Consider the following 22,081-nt stretch of genomic DNA (forward strand, 5'->3'; position numbering starts at 1 on the left):
CTTGTGCGTGCTTGCTCCCGAGCCCAGCTCTGTGTCCATAAGACAGAGACCGCGACTCAGCATTCACCATCCGCCTACACCCTCCTCACTGGCTCTGATGACAGCAGCGGAAGCCAATGGCTACTGCATCTCAGCCAACGTGGAGAGAGAGACCTAGCGGAGCCTCTGTTCTCGTACAAATTGCTGGATTGAGATTGGGCTTAGGTAAGATTTAGGGGGGAGGCTGAGTGGGGAGCTGCATACTAAAGGCTTTTTGCCTTCATGCATAGAAAGCATGTAGGTAAAAAACCTTCAGCTTTTAGAACCATTTTAAGACTGGGTGCATCTGAGTTTTTTTCTTTATTAGTTTGTAATGCGTTTTTCATGTGCTCTAATTAAAGTATATTTAGGACAGTGATGGCGAACCTTGGCACCCCAGATGTTTTGGAACTACATTTCCCATGATGCTCAACTACGCTGCAGAGTGCATGAGCATCATGGGACATGAAGTTCCAAAACATCTGGGGTGCCAAGGTTTGCCATCAATGATTTAGGATGTTCTACAGAAAAAAGCTCCTGCACCTTTTTCCAGGTTTCACAGAATTGCATAGATGTGAATGGACCCCATAGACAATAATGGGATTCCTCTAGAGCAGATATCCTCAAACTACGGCCCTCCCGCTGTTGCGTAACTACACATCCCATGAGGCATTGTAAAACGCTGACATGACTAGGCATGATGGGAATTGTAGTTCCTGAACAACTGGAGGGCCATAGTTTGAAGACCCCCTGGTCTAGAGGTCGTTGTTGTGTGCCAGCCAAAGCATGGCAAATCGTACAGTTCTTTAGATGGTTAGCCAAGCCTTGTGCTTACAATAACATTTACATAGAAGGGGATGAGCCATAGTTTTACCCACAATCTATACTACCGCAATCATTTTATTTATTGACCCCCCCCCCCAGATTTTAAGCCATGATCTTGAATCCAGCTAATCACAGGGGAGAAGCATCCAATTTATTTAATACTGACAGCACTTTACAAATCATTATTGGGTAGACTGGTCCTTTAAATCAGCAATAACCAGCAAATATTTAATAGTTTAGATGCTGGACTCTGTGACTTTGTAAACCGACATAAGATGGATCAGCGTCGCACTGTTTTTACCATCTGTTTCCTTTTCCTCCATGACTATACATTGCAGCTTCCCAAATAATTCCCTGCAGCTTGCCCGTTCGGCTTTGCTGAGGAAGATCAGGTTGAGATCGAAACGTTGTGTCTGTGCCAGGCAACCCAAGATGTCCACCACTTCCTGCCACTGTACACTCAGGATGTTCCCCTCCAGTACCTGCAGGATTTCTCCCAAGAGGGCCGAGCAAACCTCCGCATGGAAGATGTGGGACAGTTTGTTGGCTCCAAGTTGCAGCAGAAAGTCGTATCTTTTCTTTACGTCTATCCTGCGCCACTCACGGGTAAATTCAAATGCATTGCTGGGTTCTAAAGGGGATTCCTATAAATAAAAATTAAAGAAAAAAAAAAACTTTAAATAAATACAGTACGTTACAGTAGGCATGATTCATATATGCAGATACACTACATTGTCAAAAGTATTAGGACGCCTGCCTTACACGCACATGAACTTTAATGGCATCCCAGTCTTCGTTCCTAGGGTCCAATATTAATCTGGCCCACCCTTTGCAGCTATAACAGCTTCAACTCTTCTGAAAAGGCTGTCCAGAAGGTTTAGGAGTGTGTCTATGGGAATGTTTGACCATTCTTCCAGAAGTGCATTTGTGAGGTCAGGCACTGATGTTGGACAAGAAGGTCTGGCTCACAGTCTCTGCTCTAATTCACATCAAAGATGTTTCTATCGGGTTGAGGTCAGGACTCTATGCAGGCCAGTCCAGTTTCTCCACCCCAAACTCACTCATCCATGTCTTTATGGACCTTGCTTTGTGCATTGGTGTGCAGTCATGTTGGAACAGGAAGGGGCCATCCCCAAACTCTTCCTACAAAGTTGGGAGCATGAAATTGTCCAAAATGTCATAGTATGCTGATGCCTTAAGAGTTCCCTTCACTGGAACTAAGGGGCCAAGTCCAACCCCTGAAAAACAACCCCACACCATAATCCCCTCCACCAAATGATTTGGACCAGTGCACAAAGCAAGGTCCATAAAGACATGGATGAGCAAGATTGGGGTGGAGGAACTTGACTGGCCTGCACAGAGTCCTGACCTCAACTTGATAGAACAACTTTGGAATGAATTAGAGCGGAGACTGCGAGCCAGGCCTTCTCGTCCAACATCAACGCCTGACCTCACAAATGCGTTTCTGGATGAATGGTCAACATTTCCATAGACACACTCCTAAACCTTGTGGGCAGCCTTCTCAAAAGAGTTGAAGCTGTTATAGCTGCAAAGGGTGGGCCAACTCAATATTGAACCCTACAGACTAAAGACTAGGATGCTATTAAAGCTCATGTGCGTGTAAAGACAGGCATCCCAATACTTTTGACAATATAGTGTATGTCTATATTTGCAAGAGTAGAGCTGGGCTTTAAAGGGAACCTGTGCTTTGTCCATACTATGGCACTGTAAAGAAAGGCCCGGAATTTAATAAGTAAAACAATAGACGGCATGACAGAGGGTAAAGGGGCTTGGGCATAAGAGGGGTCAGGAAAGTTAAAGCGGAGTTCCAGCCTTTTCACTCACCTGTCCAATGGTCCAGCGATGCGGCCGCCCGAAGCCTCGATCCTCTTCCCTCTGGTCTCGACGGCGCCGGCATCACTGCTGTGGGCACCCGGCTGTGACAGTTTGCGGCTTCACAGCCAGGTACCCACTGCGCATGCGCGAGGTCCGCTGCGCGTCTTGATTGGCCGGCAATCTTCTGGGACCTCTGACATGTCCCAGAAGATTGCAGGGAAGGAGGGGGAGAGGAAAACTTCCGTTCAGGGCGCCGCGGCGCTCCGAGCGGAAGTGGGAGCGGGTACCTGTCAAAACTAGGTACCCGCTCCCCCCCAAAAAAAATGACATGCCAAATGTGGCATGTCAGGGGGTTAGAATACCTAAAGCGGAAGTTCCACTTTTGGGTGGAACTCCGCTTTAAGGTTGTAATATATTTAGGGAATTTATGGGATTGGGGAAAAGATTGGGAAGGGAGGAGTTTGGGAGGAAGTAGTGTGCTAACAAAGGGGTGGTCTTCAGTTGTAGGGCAGACAGCAAAGAACATCTTCCCACCCTACCGCCCTGGATTTGGTTGTGGATATGCCGTGTTGGGTATCTGAAGTGGTGAGAAGTTGGGTATGGAGTTTGGCGGGGTGCAAGGTCCTTTTAGGTTAATATGGGCTCAAAAAGGTACAGTGTAGGGACCCGCCTGAGGTACGGATCCCTGGTGGTGGGATGTGTATCTGCGAGTTGTCCTCAGGCCGGTGGTTTTGCGGCTGGAGGCCTGAGAAGTGGCACGCAGGTACTGTCCTTTGGTTCTGTGCCTATAAGGACCTTGTGGCTCCATTCTTTATGCACTATGTGTCCATGTTATGTTATTTATCATTATTTGTGATTTATGTTTTGGTTAATGAAAGGCTGCTATAGCCAATTAACTCCAATATCTTGTATGTGGTTATTATTCTAAAGGGTGGGGGTATAATCACAAGCCATATTTAATACCTTAGTCATGTGTAGCACCCTCCTAGATAGGTGCTAGTCAGTGTGAATAGTATGCTCCATCTGCTTATCAGGGAAGCCTGATCAGTAGTTAGGCCTGTTACATGTGTCCAGGGTGTGATTCATCTGGGCTGAGGGAGTGTCCCCACTGTGTCCAATAGGGGAGCCTGTTGGACAGTGGAGGAAACCCAGCCAGTGACACACAGGCTTTTGTAGCTATCCCAGTGAATGAATAAAAAAGAGGGATGGTGGTGCTGCCTATAAAGGAAATATAAGGTGCAACAAAAATGCTAGTGATAAGGTGACTAATGCATATGAATGGTATTGAACCAGTGATGTCAAGTGATAAATATCAAAACAAAGTTGCAATCAACTGTAAAAATATTCTTACTAGCAGTAAATATCAAGGTGCGATATTTTAAGGTGCTAACTACACAGATTAAAAAGTGACTGGTGCTTACAGATAATATTGAATCATGTGATGCATGTGATAAATATCAAACGAGATTGACAATAAACAATAACCAGCAAATATATTAAATGTGCAGTGCATAAGGGGGTGTTTGTTAAAAATTGAACAGTGTACCAACATCCCTGTCAAACTATTCAAGAAAGGACAGGTCTGTGCAGGATCCGGGTGAAGGGTCCAGCACCAAAACCGTGCTTTCAAAAAAAGAGAAGGGAGGAGAAAGATAGAAAGAGAAAAGGAAAGGGGAACAAGAGGAAAACACAATAGAGGAATAAAGATGGAAAAAACAGAGTGGGTAGAAAAGGAGAGCTGAGAAAGAAAGAGAGAAAAGGGAGAGGGTGAAGAAAAAGAATGAGGGCTAATGGGATTTTTACGGTACTGTAATTAGAGATGAATAAACATCATATATAAAAATGTATAAATTTATTCTTTAGATTAAAAGCATGACAAAAATAAGACAACACATGGACATGAAATGAAAAAACATGTATAAAGCAATATATCAGGAATATACAGATGTGTTCTAATAGGCAATAACAATATATGTAAACCGGTGATTTACACCAAAAACACCGGGTAATGACCCAACATGTTTCGCGGTATTCAAGTATCCGCTTCTTCAGGGGTATATTGATTTTAAAGTAGATAAATTTGCCTTAGAATTCCTGTGTAAAAAGGAGATAATACATTAGAACAAACAACATTATTGTATAGGGAAGTTTGAGAACATGCACCGAAAGTGTCTCAGATCTCCATCACCTCATGACATGCAAGAGTGGTCACCCAGTGAACGCCTCCCCCACGGATGTGGAGGGGGTGGAAAAGAGGGCAGCATACCATATGTAAACGTCACACATTAGTGGATACCTGTATATAACGTACTGGCTGCTCAGAAGTTGCCTAGAGGCTGTTGACTGGTCTGTAAAGCATTTTTTTCTCTGAGAGATATAAAGTGGTGGCATTAAGATGTTATATAAAGCACAAAGAGATCATCTGCAAAGAGGTATTAAATGCTGTACTAGAATCAATCTTACCAATACTGGACAACATATACTGATAGTATATGTGCGCTGAGGTAAGCTACAGGTATGGCGTCCTCTCCAACCCAAAGAGGTGTCTCAACACCCTACAATTCGAGGGACATCAGCGTTGGTACATCTGTCAAGTAGACAGCAGGAAAAGATAGCTTGCTAAGAGGTGATTCCCTCTATTTTTTTCTTTCCCCCGGTGGCTCACTAAGGAGCGTCTAGATGGGATGGAAGGAGGTACGTATAAGCAGAGGAATAAATTTGAATAGTGCAGCATTTCAAAGATCTCTTCCCCGTGTGGGGCTCTGTGGTGCTTACCGTGCATTGTATCAGACGGCGTCAACCCCGGCAGCTGCGAGGGTAACGCCGTCTCGCCGCTCTTAAAACACCCACTCAACCCAGCGTGCATACGCACCTCCCGACGGAAGTGACGTAAACTCGTAGTTAATACGTCATCAGCAGCGTCATTAACTACGAAACGCGTACAGCGTGTCGCGTCATTTCCGGTTTTCACCATTCGAGATCGAGGCTTGGACCGCATTGCGCTCCTTCCCGTTACACGCTTGTTTGATTCTGCTCATATGTGAGTACCTCTCTACATTGTGTATGAATAAATACCTTACGGAATTACACTATGTCCCTTGTTTATGATTATTCCCTGGCATATACTTTGGAGTGATACCGGTGGGCACCCTGGACCTATCCGCCATTAGGAGCCTATTAGGATCCATTTACATCATAGGGGATACCTTATACTAGGATCAGCTAGGTTTCCTATAGGACGTCCCTATCCAGGAACAAGTGGAATCGTTGGATCGCTGGATACATTTCATACACCCGCTATATACCCCTGTGTGGGGTGGCTGTTTCTGGTAAGTGCGTTTTTTTACCAGAAGGATCACCCAACACCTCACCGTCCACCACGGGGTCACTCCTTATAAATTATCACCAGAGTGTTGTCACCTATATGGATTTGGAATCTTTTATACTTGCCTTTGGTCACTGCATGTGACATAGAGACTGTTTATTTATATTGGACTGTCCTCTGTGTGCATATTGAATATTATTTGCTGTTGGCACTTTATATTACCCCCATACCATATTATATGGTAGGGTGGGGTTTTTTATGCACTATAGCACTTTTTTTGATAAGCACTTTATATACTGCACATTTAATATATTTGCTGGTTATTGTTTATTGTCAATCTCGTTTGATATTTATCACATGCATCACATGATTCAATATTATCTGTAAGCACCAGTCACTTTATAATCTGTGTAGTTAGCACCTTAAAATATTGCACCTTGATATTTACTGCTAGTAAGAATATTTTTACAGTTGATTGCAACTTTGTTTTGATATTTATCACTTGACATCACTGGTTCAATACCATTCATATGCATTAGTCACCTTATTACTAGCATTTTTGTTGCACCTTATATTTCCTTTATAGGCAGCGCCACCATCCCTCTTTTTTATTCATTCACGGTTATAGTCTTCGGACTATTATTTAGGGAGGCTGCAGCCTATTCCTATATCACGTTTACACTTTACACATTTAAATTTGCACATACAGTTTGCACACATATCCTCCCCTCCGAATAGACCATTAGCGCAGAAGTTTTACATCTTTCAGCTATCCCAGTGAGTTGGCACAAACAGTGGTGCATTCTGGGATATGGGATAAAAGCCAGGGGCACTTGTGACAGGGTGTCTTTGGTCAGGAAGCCAGGTCCCAGGAGGAGGGTGACGGCTGTCTGTCCTGTTTGTTGTCGAAGGTGGTCACAGGCGGTCGGCCTAGTGAGCAAGAAGTGTGGTGCTGAGCCAGGAGGTCCTATGGATGCTGACAAGTGGAGTTGGAGGCAGAGCAACCTTGAGAAAAAAAAGTGTCCGTGAGTACCGGGAAGCTTGCCTGGGGCCTGCCCAGGAAGGAGACCGCTCCAGTGGAGAGTCAGTGGACAGGAGCTAGCACACACACAGCAAGTGAGAAAGGGGGTGCCAAGTTAGACCCTGAAGAGTAACTTTTAACAGGATCATATTCATTATCTTCACTTCAGTGGCAAGGTGAAGCAGCGGCCTTGCCGCAGACTACAGCTAGTTGTCCTCAGAATTGTGCATAATTCATAATTGGAGTATCCCACTCATCCCTTCTCCCATCCCAGTTCTAAATAAAAACAAAAAAAAAACCAACATCCCCTGGATTGATTATTGATTGAGCCAAGGACTTTAAATGCTATTTATCTGCTATCAGATGCTACGGGTAACCCAGGGGAATCCAGAAAGTGCAATTCTCAGCAGTCCTTTAGGGGGCAATGCTCAGTGCCATCTTAAGAGCATTAAAGGGCCCCGGGCAATGCAGTGCACTGGGGCCCGGCCTACACAATCACCCACGAGAATAAAAATGAAAATTATTGATAAGGCGATATTTATTGGTAGAGCAGTGTCAGGTAGTGACAGCTTCCAAGTTGGGCGGCTGGCTCCGGGGAACATATACACAGACGGGAGACAGACTCGACTGTCCTGTGTGTGCCTGTTCCCGTGGAGGTGGACAGGCATTCCTGCAGTTGTGGGCTTCATGGCCCAAGTGGCCTGACAGCAGCCAGTGCCGCCATCAGGGGGGTACAGCCAGTACTCCTGTATGGGGCCCGGGCACATAGGGGGGCCCGGGCAGCAGGCGGATTGGTGGGGAGAGGGATCAATGACAGAGCGATGCACTCTCTGCCTTTTCCTCCACCGGCTGAAAGCAGGTTTCTCTTCCTCTCACCGGCTTTCAGCACTCTTTCAGAGCTGGGACATGGGGACGGCAGTCTGAAGAAGTGGTGGAGTCGTGGAGAGGTAAGGCCTGGGAGGAGGTGCGCTGTGTGGTGCTCTGTGGGCTCCCCCCTCCTGTCTGAACAACACTCGTCCATGCAGCATAAGAGACAGGATCGCTCTTACATTGCATCGCACTGTACACTCACACACACACAGTTTGATTACCACCCCCTATCTCCTCCATGGGCTGCTCATCTCCCAACAGCAGGAAATGTGGGTAGGGGGCGGTGTGAGTGTACAGTCCGATGCAATGTAAGAGCGATCCTGTCTCTTATGCTGTGTGTTGTTCAGACAGGAGGGGAAAGCACAACACAGTGCACCCCCTCCTGGCTTAGTAGTGGTTTCTCCCTCTCGGTTTGGGGGGCTTACAGAAATAATAATGGGAAAATAATTTATGCCTGGGATGTTTGAGGGATTGGCAGCTCTCTTTGCTAGAAAGTGTAATGGGGATTTGGGGGGGGGGGGATTTGGTAGAAGGAGGAATGGGGGGGTATGTGCTTGTAGGAGGGTTTGGGGGATTTGAGCCAGAAGGGGGATTGGGGGGAAAGTTTGTGCTAAGAGCGGGGCTGGGAGATTTGTGCTAGGAGGGGGGAATTTGTGCTGGGGGGATGGGGTTGCGAATTTGTGGAGTTATTTGGGGGGTTGTGCTGGGAGGGATTTGTGCTAGGAAGAGAGATTGGGGGGTGATAATATAAGTTTGATATTTCTGTGGATAGTGGGGGGGGGGGGGGGCCCTGTCAGGTAGGCTGTATGGGGCCCTGGGATTTCTAGCGGCAGCCCTGACAGCAGCGCAGGGCCGACAGGTGCTTGCCACCTGCTAGGTTTGGCGGCGGGATGCACACGGAAATCGGGACTAATGCTTGGCTGGGGCTGGGTCGCTGGGCAGGTGGGGCCCCCGGGCAACTGCCCAGCGTGCCCATTCAGTAATATGGCCCTGGCAATGCTACACATGTAAGCTGTTAGCACTTTCTATCCCTACGCTTCCCACTGTCAAAGCAATATCTTATACTTCCAGGTACAGTGGAACCAACTCTGCTTCTTTACAATGCAACACTAAATGCCTGAGTGGCCCTTGTAGGTCTCACGGGAACAGGGGGATCATGCACAGGACTTTAGAAACACAAGATCAGGGTGATAGGATAAGTACTGATTACATTGTCACCTGTAAAGTGAACCTCTCCCAATATACTCATAACCCAAATGCAAAAATGTCCAGAGAAAAGCCCATCAGGACACACCAAATAGGCTCAGTGGGAATACTTTCCTAAAACAAGTACCATTTCACTTGTACAATGTGATAATTGAAGAAAAACTGCAACATTTCTGGAGGTAATCAGATGGACATATCTGGATTAAAAGAGAGGAAGGAGTTTGCAGTAATGTCATGGAGGAAAAAGGCGAGCGGCCAGGACAAGCAGATGCAATCAATTTCTTCTTCCGCCTCACCTGTAATACGGTACAAACTGCCTCTCTGGATGAGCTGCTTGTTGTAGCAGTTGGATTCCATGGCTGCTTCCTATCTCCTCCAATCTTGTCCTTCCGCTCCAAGGGTTTCAGGTTAGATGCGAGTACAATATCTCTGCAGAGTACAAGAGAACATGGAATAGATTGTTCAAAAGAAAAGTCAATACTGACAATGGCACTATATTGCTTTACTGAAACATCATCCAAACTCCTGTTACATTAAAAAAAATATATACATTTTTTTTTATAGAAGGAATTATTGAAAGCATATATCTAAATGGAGGCAAAGAAATTCTATAGAGTGTAAAAAAAGAAAAAAAAAATGTTTTCATCCAAGAGTTGGCTTTTGTAGAATTTCTAGAGAAGTTATTTTGTAACTTTTAAAGTTATTTGACCCTCCCTTCTAGATTGTAAGCTCTAACGAGCAGAGCCCTCTAATCCCTCCAGTATTGATTTGGATTGTAACTGTATTGTCTTCCCGCATATTGTAAAGCGCTGCGCAAACTGTTGGCGCTTTATAAATCTTGTATAATAATAATAACAATTTTGAAGTTATTTTGTAACTTATAGCTCCCAACTGTCCCTGATTTCGAACAAAGTCCCTCTTTCCTCCTTATTTGTCCATCATTTTGGTCTGATCTAAATAGTTATATGTTAAATGCACCTTTTATCTTTCAAAAAATGTTTCCCTGTGCTAAACCTTTCATCTAATTTCTAAATTGCTGCATTTGTAAATTTCAAAAGCCAATATAAAGGAATAGGTGTGGTAAAGAAAAAAAATGCACTTGTGTGTTTAGCTAATCATTTTTTTTTTTTTTTTTTGTATAATTCTCCTATTAACCACTTAAGCCCCGGAAGATTTTACCCCCTTCCTGACCAGGCCCTATTTTGCGATTCGGCACTGCGTGACTTTAACGGACAATTGCACGGTCGTGCGACGCTGTACTCAAATGAAATTGACATCCTTTTTTTCCCAGAAACAGAGCTTTCTTTTGGTGGTATTTGATCACCTGTGCGATTTTTACTTTTTGCGCTATAAGCAAAAAAAGAGCGTAAATTTTGAAAAAATAACAATATTTTTCAAATTTTTTATATGAAATTCCCCCCAAAAAAATGTAAAAAAATCAAAATTTTTTAACATTTTAGGCCAATTTGTTTTCTGCTACATATGTTTGGTAAAAGAAAAAAAAAAATCTCAATAAGCGTATTTTTATTGGTTTGCGCAAAAGTTATTGCGTTTACTAACTAAGGGAAAGATTTTTGTCATTTTTGTTGTTTTTTTTTTTTAATGAGTAATGGCGACGATCTGCGATTTTTTTTTGCGGGACTGCGGCATTGCGGCGGACAGATCGGACCCTTGACTGACATTTTTGACACTTTTGGGGGTACCAGTGACATTACTACAGTAATCAGTGCTATAAATATGCACTGTTACTGTAAAAATAACACTGGCAGGGAAGGGGTTAACTTTATTGGAGAAGGAGGGGTTAAGTGTGTCCCTAGGGGCGTGTTTCTAACTGTAAAGGGACGTGGCTTTTCGTGTAACAACAGAGAAATACGATCCTGCATAGCAGAACTGTATGATCTCTGTCATTACACAGGGGAGACTGACAGGCGGCTTTGTTTACATCAGCCGCCTGTCTTTCTCCCTCTCCACCCGATGACCGCGAGTGACCGGCGGACATCGGGTCCGTCGGTGACACGCGCGGAGATGTTAGGGAGTGAGCGGGGAGGGAGCGCGCCTCCGGCGGCGTGCGCTCGCCCCCTAGAGCCTCACAGGCGAGCGACGTAGATCTACGTCACTTTGCCTGTGAGGGGCTGACCGCCGACGTAGATAGTCATGCGGTGGTCGGCAAGTGGTTAAGGTGGGCGCAACAGGGGGTGTGTCCTATGCCTACATACTTTTGCTAATAGGTGTCCCTTATTCTCATCTCAAAAGTTTGGCGGTATGGTGGACCTTCACTCTCAAAAAAGCATTTTGAATATCCGTGACAGATCCACCACCCCCCCTTGAAGAAACCTTTTTTTTTTTCTTGCTTCGGCCCACCCCCTTCCTCCATTCTCACCTACTCAAGAATGATGTGTACACTGCTCTAGCAGGCTCCTGGGATATCCACTTCAGATATCCCATGAGGCATCTGCAGAGAGACAGTGGCTGCAGGAGGACAGACCTGGCAGCACGTCATCAGAGGGGCGGCTGCAAGAACAGCTGGTCCCCATTGACATAAGGAAAGAAAATGGCAGTGCGGGAAAAGTTGTGCAGTGGGGATCACAACAGAACAACACTGGATTCACAGAGCATGTGAATAGATTAATTGAGCATAACGCAGCAAAAAACGCAGGGGGTCAAAAGCTAAATTAAGCCCAGTGGGTGTCGGGTTGAGGTTTCATTTAGGTATAGATCTAACCCCAATCATTAAAATGTTATCTAAGGCTTAAAGTAGAATTCTAGTCAGTTTTTTATTTTTTTTCATTTTGAATAGAGTAAAGCCCTGCACACACGATAAGAAATTCGGAAGGGAAAATTCGTACGACGACCGATCTGCCAATTTTCGGATTGTTAGTATGGTGCTTTCGACAGCCGACTCCGACTTTTCGGCTGACAAAATCCTGATGTGCAGGCTATAAAATATTTGTTGTCCGTAATACAACATCCGATTTTCGTCTCATTAGTACAGATTTCGACGGAAAAAAATCTTAAGTGCAAGACTAGGCATGCTCAGAGACGAAAGAACACATACAAAGCAATCCAACACATGACATCACTTCTGAAGTAGAATTCTGTCGTACGGGAAAATTCGTATGAAAATAACCTCTTCACTTTCCACATCAGACTAGCATGCCACAAAAATGGACGACAGATCGTTCGATAATATGACCGTGTGTACTGGGCTTTAGGGAGGGTTATTACCCTTGTTGGTTAATTTTTTACCACCTGTGCCCCATTGGGGAGATTTCCCTTCACTTCCTCTCCCAAAGCCAAAACAGGAAGTGAGAGGAATTCCCTGCAAAATAAGGGAATCTGGGACCCCCCCCCTGGGACCCCCTGGGAAACCCCCCCCCCCCCCCCCCCCCCCGCCATCAGAACTAGGTTCCTAATTGGAAGATTCCCCCTTTATTACTTTTCTGGGGACAACCTAAAAATTTAGGATTTTGTTTCACTTTTAATTTAAATGATAATGGTAAACAGGATAAAGAGAGAGGGTGAACCTCCCTAATGGGAGCAGAGACAGCAATAAAAACCCAACAGGAGGTCTAATCCCTATGCACTCTATCCAAAACTAAAAAAAAAAAGTTTGCTTTTAGGTATACGTTAACATTTTCTTGTTGTCAATCTTTTTAAATCTGCAACTTTCATTAAGATAATATCTGGTGATCTTGCCATGAAGGTCCTTGTTTAACCCCTAGGCGTTGAAAGTACGCAAATATGTGGCCTCTCACCGGGTGGGCTTTGGCGCTGAGCGGCTGCATATTTGCGTACCGATTTGCAGACACAAAGACGCACTCTGGGCACAGTTACTGGTGGCTAACGAAAAGCTCCTGATAGCTTCTTGTGATTGAGAGCTTTCTGATCATGTGATCGCCAGCCAATCACATGATCATAAACCCCTTCCTGCCTCTCAGCAGCTGAAACCTAAAGGGCCAGGAGGCACCATTTCAAAGGGGCTCATCTCTCCCTGTTATAGGGTGACAACTTTCTTTTAGTTGTGTTCTACTGTTGTTGCTCTGTACATGCACCTCTGGTGGAGACTACAGGCAGCTGTGCACACACACATTGTGCAGGTATAGTCCACCACCAAGCAGGCCCAAAGTAATGATCTAAAGCTGACATGTAGAGAGGTGGTGGGTGAAAGAGGCTGACAGGGATTAGCAGCAATAAAATAAAAAAAAAATTTAACACACAGTGCCTTAGTAAACTAAAATGTGTAAAAATGTTTCTTGCAATCAGGGAACAAGTATTGTTAAAAAAAGGATTTCCAGTAATCATCGTCCCCTTGACTGCTTCCTTAGAAGCCCCATATATTGCTGGAGGTCAAATTACAGGCACCCCCTGCAACATCCTTCCATTTACAGAACCAGAGATTTTTTTGTGTGGTAAGAGGCAGCAGGCTCTATAAATACATAAGGGGTGCATTGTTTCCAATTACACATGGACCATTCAAATTCTGAATAGCTAATTTAAAAAAAAAAAAACTTAAACTGCAATTAAACATTTACTTGAAGTAGATGGATGGTCTGAGGTGCACACAGGAACATACGCTAGAGACTGGTCATCCAGTAGTCTTTGGTCTATGGCCAGTTCCAAGGGAAACGAATTGTTTAATAATTGGTATATAGAATCTTTACTTTGCACATTAATATTTATTATAGGGTGAACTCATTGCAATATGCGTTTTTTTCTAAATAGAAAGTCAAGCACTGTTTGTATGCTTTCTGGCATACTGCATTATTACAGTTAACACATCAGCTTTACTAGTAGAAGAGGAGGGGTTGTCTGCCCAAGTTATTTATGCCTATCTTTGCTATTGTAGGAGAAGGGGCTTGGTCCCTCCTCCAAGTCCTTCAGGTCTATCTTTGCTAGTAGAGGAGAAGGCGACTGGACCATCCTCTGGGTCACTGAGTCATTCAGGTCTATCTTTGCTAGTAGAGGAGAAGGCGACTGGACCATCCTCTGGGTCACTGAGTCATTCAGGTCTATCTTTGCTAGTAGAGGAGAAGGCGACTGGACCATCCTCTGGGTCACTGAGTCATTCAGGTCCATCTTTGCTAGTAGAGGAGAAGGCGACTGGACCCTCCTCTGGGTCACTGAGTCATTCAGGTCCATCTTTGCTAGCAGAGGAGAAGGCGACTGGACCCTCCTCTGGGTCACTGAGTCATTCAGGTCCATCTTTGCTAGTAGAGGAGAAGGCGACTGGACCCTCCTCTGGGTCACTGAGTCATTCAGGTCCATCTTTGCTAGTAGAGGAGAAGGCGACTGGACCCTCCTCTGGGTCACTGAGTCATTCAGGTCCATCTTTGCTAGTAGAGGAGAAGGCGACTGGACCCTCCTCTGGGTCACTAAGTCATTCAGGTCCATCTTTGCTAGTAGAGAAGAAGGCGACTGGACCCTCCTCTGAGTCACTGAGTCATTCAGGTCCATCTTTGCTAGTAGAGGAGAAGGCGACTGGACCCTCCTCTGGGTCACTGAGTCATTCAGGTCTATCTTTGCTAGTAGAGGAGAAGGCGACTGGACCATCCTCTGGGTCACTGAGTCATTCAGGTCTATCTTTGCTAGTAGAGGAGAAGGCGACTGGACCATCCTCTGGGTCACTGAGTCATTCAGGTCAATCTTTGCTAGTAGAGGAGAAGGCGACTGGACCCTCCTCTGGGTCACTGAGTCATTCAGGTCCATATTTGCTAGTAGAGGAGAAGGCGACTGGACCATCCTCTGGGTCACTGAGTCATTCAGGTCCATCTTTGCTAGTAGAGGAGAAGGCGACTGGACCCTCCTCTGGGTCACTGAGTCATTCAGGTCCATCTTTGCTAGTCGAGGAGAAGGTGACTGGACCCTCCTCTGGATCCCTGAGTCATTCAGGTCTATCTTTTCTAGTAGAGGAAAAGGTGACTGGACCCTCCTCTGGGTCACTGAGTCATTCCGGTCTATCTTTGCTAGTAGAGGAGAAGGCGACTGGATTATCCTCTGGGTTCAGGTCCATCTTTGCTAGTAGAGGAGAAGGCGACTGGACCCTCCTCTGGGTCACTGAGTCATTCAGGTCCATCTTTGCTAGTAGAGGAGAAGGCGACTGGACCCTCCTCTGGGTCACTGAGTCATTCAAGTCCATCTTTGCTAGTAGAGAAGATGGCAACTGGACCCTCCTCTGGGTCACTGAGTCATTCAGGTCCATCTTTGCTTGCTAGTAGAGGAGAAGGTGACTGGACCCTCCTCTGGGTCACTGAGTTATTTAGGTCTATCTTTGCTAGTAGAGTGCAAGAGTATATAGACAGCAAGCAAGCTGACATACTATTAGACACTAGAGAAAACATTTACAAATGCCTACAGAAAATGATATATACAGTGCATTGCGAAAGTATTCGGCCCCCTTGAACTTTTCGACCTTATGCCACATTTCAGGCTTCAAACATAAAGATATAAAACTGTAATTTTTTGTGAAGAAACAACAACAAGTGGGACACAATCATGAAGTGGAATGAAATTTATTGGATATTTCAAACTTTGTTAACAAATAAAAAACTGAACAATTGGGCGTGCAAAATTATTCAGCCCCTTTACTTTCAGTGCAGCAAACTCTCTCCAGAAGTTCAGTGAGGATCTCTGAATGATCCAATGTTGACCTAAATGACTAATGATGATAAATAGAATCCACCGGTGTGTAATCAAGCCTCCGTCTAAATGCACCTGCACTGTGATAGTCTCAGAGGTCCGTTTAAAGCGCAGAGAGCATCATGAAGAACAAGGAACACACCAGGCAGGTCCGAGATACTGTTGTGGAGAAGTTTAAAGCAGGATTTGGATACAAAAAGATTTCCCAAGCTTTAAACATCCCAAGGAGCACTGTGCAAGCGATAATATTGAAATGGAAGGAGTATCAGACCACTGCAAATCAGTCGTATACTGCACAAATCTGGCCTTTATGGAAGAGTGGCAAGAAGAAAGCCATTTCTTAAAGATATCCATAAAAAGCAAAATGTTATGTTTGGCGTAAAAGCAACACAGCTCATCACCCTGAACACACCATCCCCACTGTCAAACATGGTGGTGGCAGCATCATGGTTTGGGCCTGCTTTTCTTCAGCAGGGACAGGGAAGATGGTTAGAATTAATGGGAAGATGGATGGAGCCAAATACAGGACCATTCTGGAAGAAAACCTGATGGAGTCTGCAAAAGACCTGAGACTGGGACGGAGATTTGTCTTCCAACAAGACAATGATCCAAAACATAAAGCAAAATCTACAATGGAATGATTCACAAATAAACATATCCAGGTGTTAGAATGGTCAAGTCAAAGTCCAGACCTGAATCCAATCGAGAATCTGTGGAAAGAACTGAAAACTGCTGTTCACAAACGTTCTCCATCCAACCTCACTGAGCTAGAGCTGTTTTGCAAGGAGGAATGGGCAAAAAGTTCAGTCTCTCGATGTGCAAAAGTGATAGAGACATACCCCAAGCGACTTACAGCTGTAATCGCAGCAAAAGGGGGCGCTACAAAGTATTAACTTAAGGGGGCTGAATAATTTTGAACGCACAATTTTTCAGTTTTTTATTTGTTAAAAAAAAGTTTGAAATATCCAATAAATTTCGTTCCACTTCATGATTGTGCCCCACTTGTTGTTGATTCTTCACAAAAAATTACAGTTTTATATCTTTATGTTTGAAGCCTGAAATGTGGCAAAAGGTCGAAAAGTTCAAGGGGGCCGAATGCTTTCACATTGCACTGTATGTATGTATATATATATATATATATATATATAATTTTTTCACCATGCCCAAGTCATGTGGGGTGGGGGAGTCATCAGCCTTGCTCCATCACAAAGTTTAAGAAGGACTTTTAATTCAGCATAACAGAATGAAATAGGAGTGTGGGTAAATAGTTATTGTAGATATAGTAACTTAGAAGAGAACCTGTCATTCGTTAAGGTGAGATTTGTACACAGACAAATAAGGAAAGGTTTTCTGCGTTGCTTTAAAGCAACCTCTAAAAATCTTAATGCTTATAGTAAATGTGATTAATTCATAATCTCAACAAGTGTTGACAAGACCAACCAATCAGCTTCTTTATTTTGCTTTCAGTTGGAATCTGATTGGTTGCTGCTGGCACATACCTGAACTCCTCATAGGATGCCACTTTCTGATGGATGGCACGGAACTTGGCGTCGTTCTCCCTTCGGTACTTCTCATCTGCAGCCACAGCATTGGCCAGCTCCCTCTCCAGCTCACTGAAGTCGAGAACCTCGGGGCTATTCATTGTTAAGAGCTGAGAATATGGAGGTTATTAGAACAGATACACCAATGGCTTACCATCCCCACCCCCTCCCCATAATTCTAAAGTTTTGCATTAACATTTACAAACATAAGATGCACCCATGTAACGTCCCCAATCATATATTTCCCCAAACTATACTGAGGGTGGCGCTCTAGATCAGTGGTGGCATCGATATACAGTACGGTGGGCAAATGGATAGAAATCACAATGGACCATATTATGATAAGGATATCAAAGAGAAGCTGTCATGAAGTACCTGTGCTGAATTGTGACAATTGCTGACCATACACTCTACATTCTGATTGTACAATCTCCTTTAGATCTACCATCAACTATAGTGCAAGGGCCTGTCTGACTGGATACAAATTGAAAGGATTGTTTAGATTTACTAAATCTATGTAATAGAATGACAACCCTAAAGAACATTGTATAGTGCAGGGCCAGCTTTAGGAACATGCCTATTTGAAATTCCAACTCCAGCCCAAGCAGGGGGATTGCAGGCTGCTGTAAGCATGTATAGGAACCTCTGTGTCCCTACATTTTATACTTGTTGCCACATTGGGGGAGATTTACTAAGGCTGAAACACAGATCTCTCTAGTAAACTCAGTCCCCCATACAGTTAGAAAGCACTCCCTAGGAGCACACTTACATCCCTGGTGTTAACCCCTTCCCTGCCAGTGTCATTTATACAGTGACAGTGCATATTTTTTAGCACTGATCACTGTATTGGTGTCACTGGTCCCCAAAAAGTGTCTCTAAAGCCCCGTACACACGTACCGATCGTCTGCCAAACGATCGGCCGTCTTTTGTCCCCGGGCTGTCATGTCCGCTGAAAAGTGCAAAAGACTGCACACGAATTTTGTCGGCCAACAACAGCCGACTGCAGAAGTGATGTCATGTGATGGTTAACTTTCCCTGTATTTTTTCTTTTCTGAGCATGCCCAGTCTTGCAAATCTGCTGTCTGTCGGCCGAAATCTGTACTGACTGGCGAACAATCGGCCGTTCTGGTGTCAGCATACAAAAATTTTAATGCCTGCACAACAGATTCTGTTCGGCCGAAAGTGCGCTGTCGGCTGTCGGAAGCATCATACTAACAAGCCGAAAATCGGCCGATCGATCGTCGGCCGAATCTTTTCGGCCGACAATCTGCACGTGTGTACGGGCCTTTAGTGTCAGATTTGTCCGCCACAATATCGCAGTCCCGCAAAAAATAAAAATAAATAAATAAATAAAAAATAATTCAAAAAAAAAAATAAAATCGCTGATTGCCGCCATTACTAGGAAAAACAATAGAAAGTCCATAAATGTATCCCATAGTTTGTAGATGTGATAACTTTTTCGCAAATCAATCAATATACACTTAGCCCCCGTTCACACTGGGGCGACCTGTGAGGCGACCTGGTCGCCTCACAGGTCGCCGCAGGTCGCCTCCCATAGGGAAGCTGCGGACCCGTTCTGATAGGAGCGACACAAGTCGCTCCGACTCAGAAAAAGGGTCCGGAGCTTCTTTGGGGCGACCAGGAGGCGACCGCCATAGACTTCAATGTTATGAAGTCCGTGGTGGCCGCTCCGAGGTCGCGGCGCGCTGCTCGCACCGCGACCTCGGAGGTCGCGGTGCGAAGTAGCGTCGCCCCAGTGTGAACGGGGGCTTATTAGGATATATTTTTTTTAACAAAAATATGTAGCAGAATACATAATGGCCTAAATTGATGAAGAAATTTGAGTTTTAATTTTTTTTTTTTTACTGAATATGTTTTATAAGCAGAAAGTAAGAAATATTGTTTTTTTTTTTTTTGTTTTTTTTTTCAAAATTTTAATTCTTTATTTATAGTGCAAAAAATAAAAATCGCACAGGTGATCAAATACCACCAAAGGAAGCTCTATTTGTGGGAAAAAAAGGCATCAATTTTATTTGGGTACAGCGTCGCACGACGGCGCGAGTGTCAGTTAAAGTAACGCAGTGCTGTATAGCAAAAAATGGCCTGGTCATTAACCACTTGCCGACCGCTCACATTGAGCGTACTGCGGCAAAGTGGCTCGTTATCGTCCAGCGACATAGACCTACGTCGCTGGACTCCTCCCTTTGTGGGCGGCGCGCGTGCCGCCGGAGGCACAGACACAGCGGGAGTTGGGCTAGGGGAGGAGAGGCGGTGATCACCGCCGCTCTTCCCCCCGATCATCGGGGATCGAGTGTGGAAATCCGCCCGCTTGTGTAAACAAAGCGGGCGGATCTCCTATGTGACAGACAGGGACAGATTACAGGATTCAGCATAGCTGAACCTGCGATCTGTGCCGTTCCCTCCCCCCACACATGTCAGTAAGCACCAGCCATACATTAACCCCTTGATCACCAATAAAGTTAACCCCTTCCCTGCTAGTGTCATTTTTACAGTAACAGTGCATATTTATAGCACTGATTACTGCAGTAATGTCACTGGTACCCCCAAAAGTGTCAAAAATGTCAGTTAGGGGTCCGATCTGTCCGTCGCAATGTCGCAGTCCCGCAAAAAAAAAAAAAAAAAAATCGCAGATCGCCGCCATTACTAGTTGTTAAAAACAAAAAACAATAAAAATTACATAAATTTCCCGTAGTTAGTAGCTGCGATAACTTTTGCGCAAACCAATCAAAATACGCTTATTGCGATTTTTTTTACCAAACATATGTAGCAGAAAACAAATTGGCCTAAAATGTTAAAAAATTTTGATTTTTGCATTTTTTTGGGAGGAATTTCATATAAGAAAATGTGAAAAATATTGTTATTTTATCAAAATTGTCGCTCTTTTCTTGTTTATAGCGCAAAAAGTAAAAATCGCACAGGTGATCAAATACCACCAAAAGAAAGCTCTGTTTGTGGGGAGAAAAAAGGACATAAATTTAATTTGGGTACAGCGTCGCACGACAGTGCAATTGTCCGTTAAAGTAACGCAGTGCCGAATCGCAAAATATGGCCTGGTCAGGAATGGGGTAAAATCTTCCGGTCTTAAAGCGGTTAAAAATACGCTCATTGAGGATTTTTTTTGTCAAAGTCATGTAGCTAAATACATTTTGGCCTAAATATATGACAAAAATTGAATATATTGGATATTTTTTAATTGTCAAAGTAGAAAAATATTGTTATTTTTTCAAAATTGTCGCTATTTTTTTATTAATATCGCAAAAAATGAAAAGCACAGAGATGATCAAATACCACCAAAAGAAAGCTCTGTTTGTGGGAAAAAAGGAACGTAAATTTCTCTTGGGTACAGGGTTGCATGACCGCGCAATTGTCAGTTAAAGTCGCACAGTGCCAAGTTGCAAAAAGTGGCCTGGACGTAAAACAGGAAAATCCTCCGGTGGTAAAGTGGTTAACCACTTGCCGACCGCCGCACGACTATCTACGTCGGCGGTCAGCCCCTCACAGGCAAACTAACGTAGGGCTACTTTGCTTGCTTGTGAGGGTCTAGGGAGCGAGCGCTCCCGCTCCCGCGTGGTCACGGACCCCCCCCGCGCGTGTGACCGGCGGACCCGATGTCCGCCGGCCACTCGGCGATCGGCAGGGGAGAGGGAGAATGTCAGGCAGCTTGTGTAAACAAGTGACCTGTCATTCTCCTCGCTGTAAAGACACTGATCACATGGATCTACTATGTAGATCCGTTGATCAGTGTCCTTACAGCTCAAGCCACAGCCAATCACAGTAAAAAGCACGCCCCTAGGGACACACACAGCCCCTCCCTCCCACATAAAGTTAACCCCTTCACTACCAGTGTATTTTTACAGTAACAGTGCACTGATTACTGCAGTAATGTCACTGGTAACCCCAAAAGTGTCAAAAATGTCAGTCAAGGGTCCGATCTGTCCGCCGCAATGTCGCAGTACCGCAAAAAAATCGCAGATCGCCGCCATTACGCGTTAAAAAAAAAACAACAAAAATGACAAAAATCTTTCCCTTTGTTAGTAAACGCGATAACTTTTGCGCAAACCAATCAAAATACGCTTTTTGCGATTTTTTTTTTTCCAAACATAGGTAGCATAAAACAAATTGGCCGAAAATGTTAAAAAATTTTGATTTTTACATTTTTTTTGGGGAATTTCATATAAAAAAATGTGAAAAATATTGCTATTTTTGCAAAATTGACGCTCTTTTTTTGTTTATAGCGCGTCATCAAAAAATCGCACAGGTGATCAAATACCACCAAAAGAAAGCTCTGTTTGTGGGAAAAAAAGGACGCCAAATTCGTTTAGGTACAGCGTCGCACTACCGCGCAATTGTCCATTAAAGTCACGCAGTGCCGAATCGCAAAATACCCCCTGGTCGGAATGGGGGTAAAATCTTCCGGGGCTTAAGTGGTTAAGAGGTAAAACCTTCCAGAGCTAAAGTGGTGAATAATATAAAATATTCAAACATTATCAGAGGCTGGGATTGGAGACAGTTGTAATATCTGCCACCCTGCACAGAACTCACAGCGATCACACATGGAACTCACCTGGTTACATTCGAATCGGTAAAGTACAGCATCGATCACCATAGCAACAAGCTCCCTGCTTTTAGATATCCTCACGAGCCAATCAGAAACACGAACGTCACGCCCGGAGCCTAGGGAAAGGCTGCCGCCTTCTCCTTCAGCCATAGGTGTCTAGTTTATTGCCAGAAACCTATCTAGCCGTGTTTAGGGAGTTTTATTTTCAATTAAAACCAGCAGGA

General features: G+C 44.4%; 1 protein-coding gene across 1 annotated transcript; it reads right to left on the reverse strand.

Annotated features, from left to right (window-relative positions):
* Positions 1-943: 943 nt before the first annotated feature.
* Positions 944-21,953, reverse strand: DNAAF19 (dynein axonemal assembly factor 19). Its single transcript, XM_082272930.1, has 4 exons — positions 21,864-21,953; positions 17,237-17,388; positions 9,398-9,530; positions 944-1,487 (listed from the first exon to the last, which is right to left on the reverse strand). The coding sequence occupies exons 1-4, from the start codon at positions 21,903-21,905 to the stop codon at positions 1,080-1,082; spliced, it is 735 nt and encodes a 244-aa protein (XP_082129056.1). The 5' UTR covers positions 21,906-21,953; the 3' UTR covers positions 944-1,079.
* Between the last annotated feature and the right edge of the window lie 128 nt (positions 21,954-22,081).

Source organism: Pelophylax lessonae, assembly GCF_965119305.1.
Source record: "Pelophylax lessonae genome assembly, chromosome: 11".
Taxonomy (NCBI): Eukaryota; Metazoa; Chordata; class Amphibia; order Anura; family Ranidae; genus Pelophylax; species Pelophylax lessonae.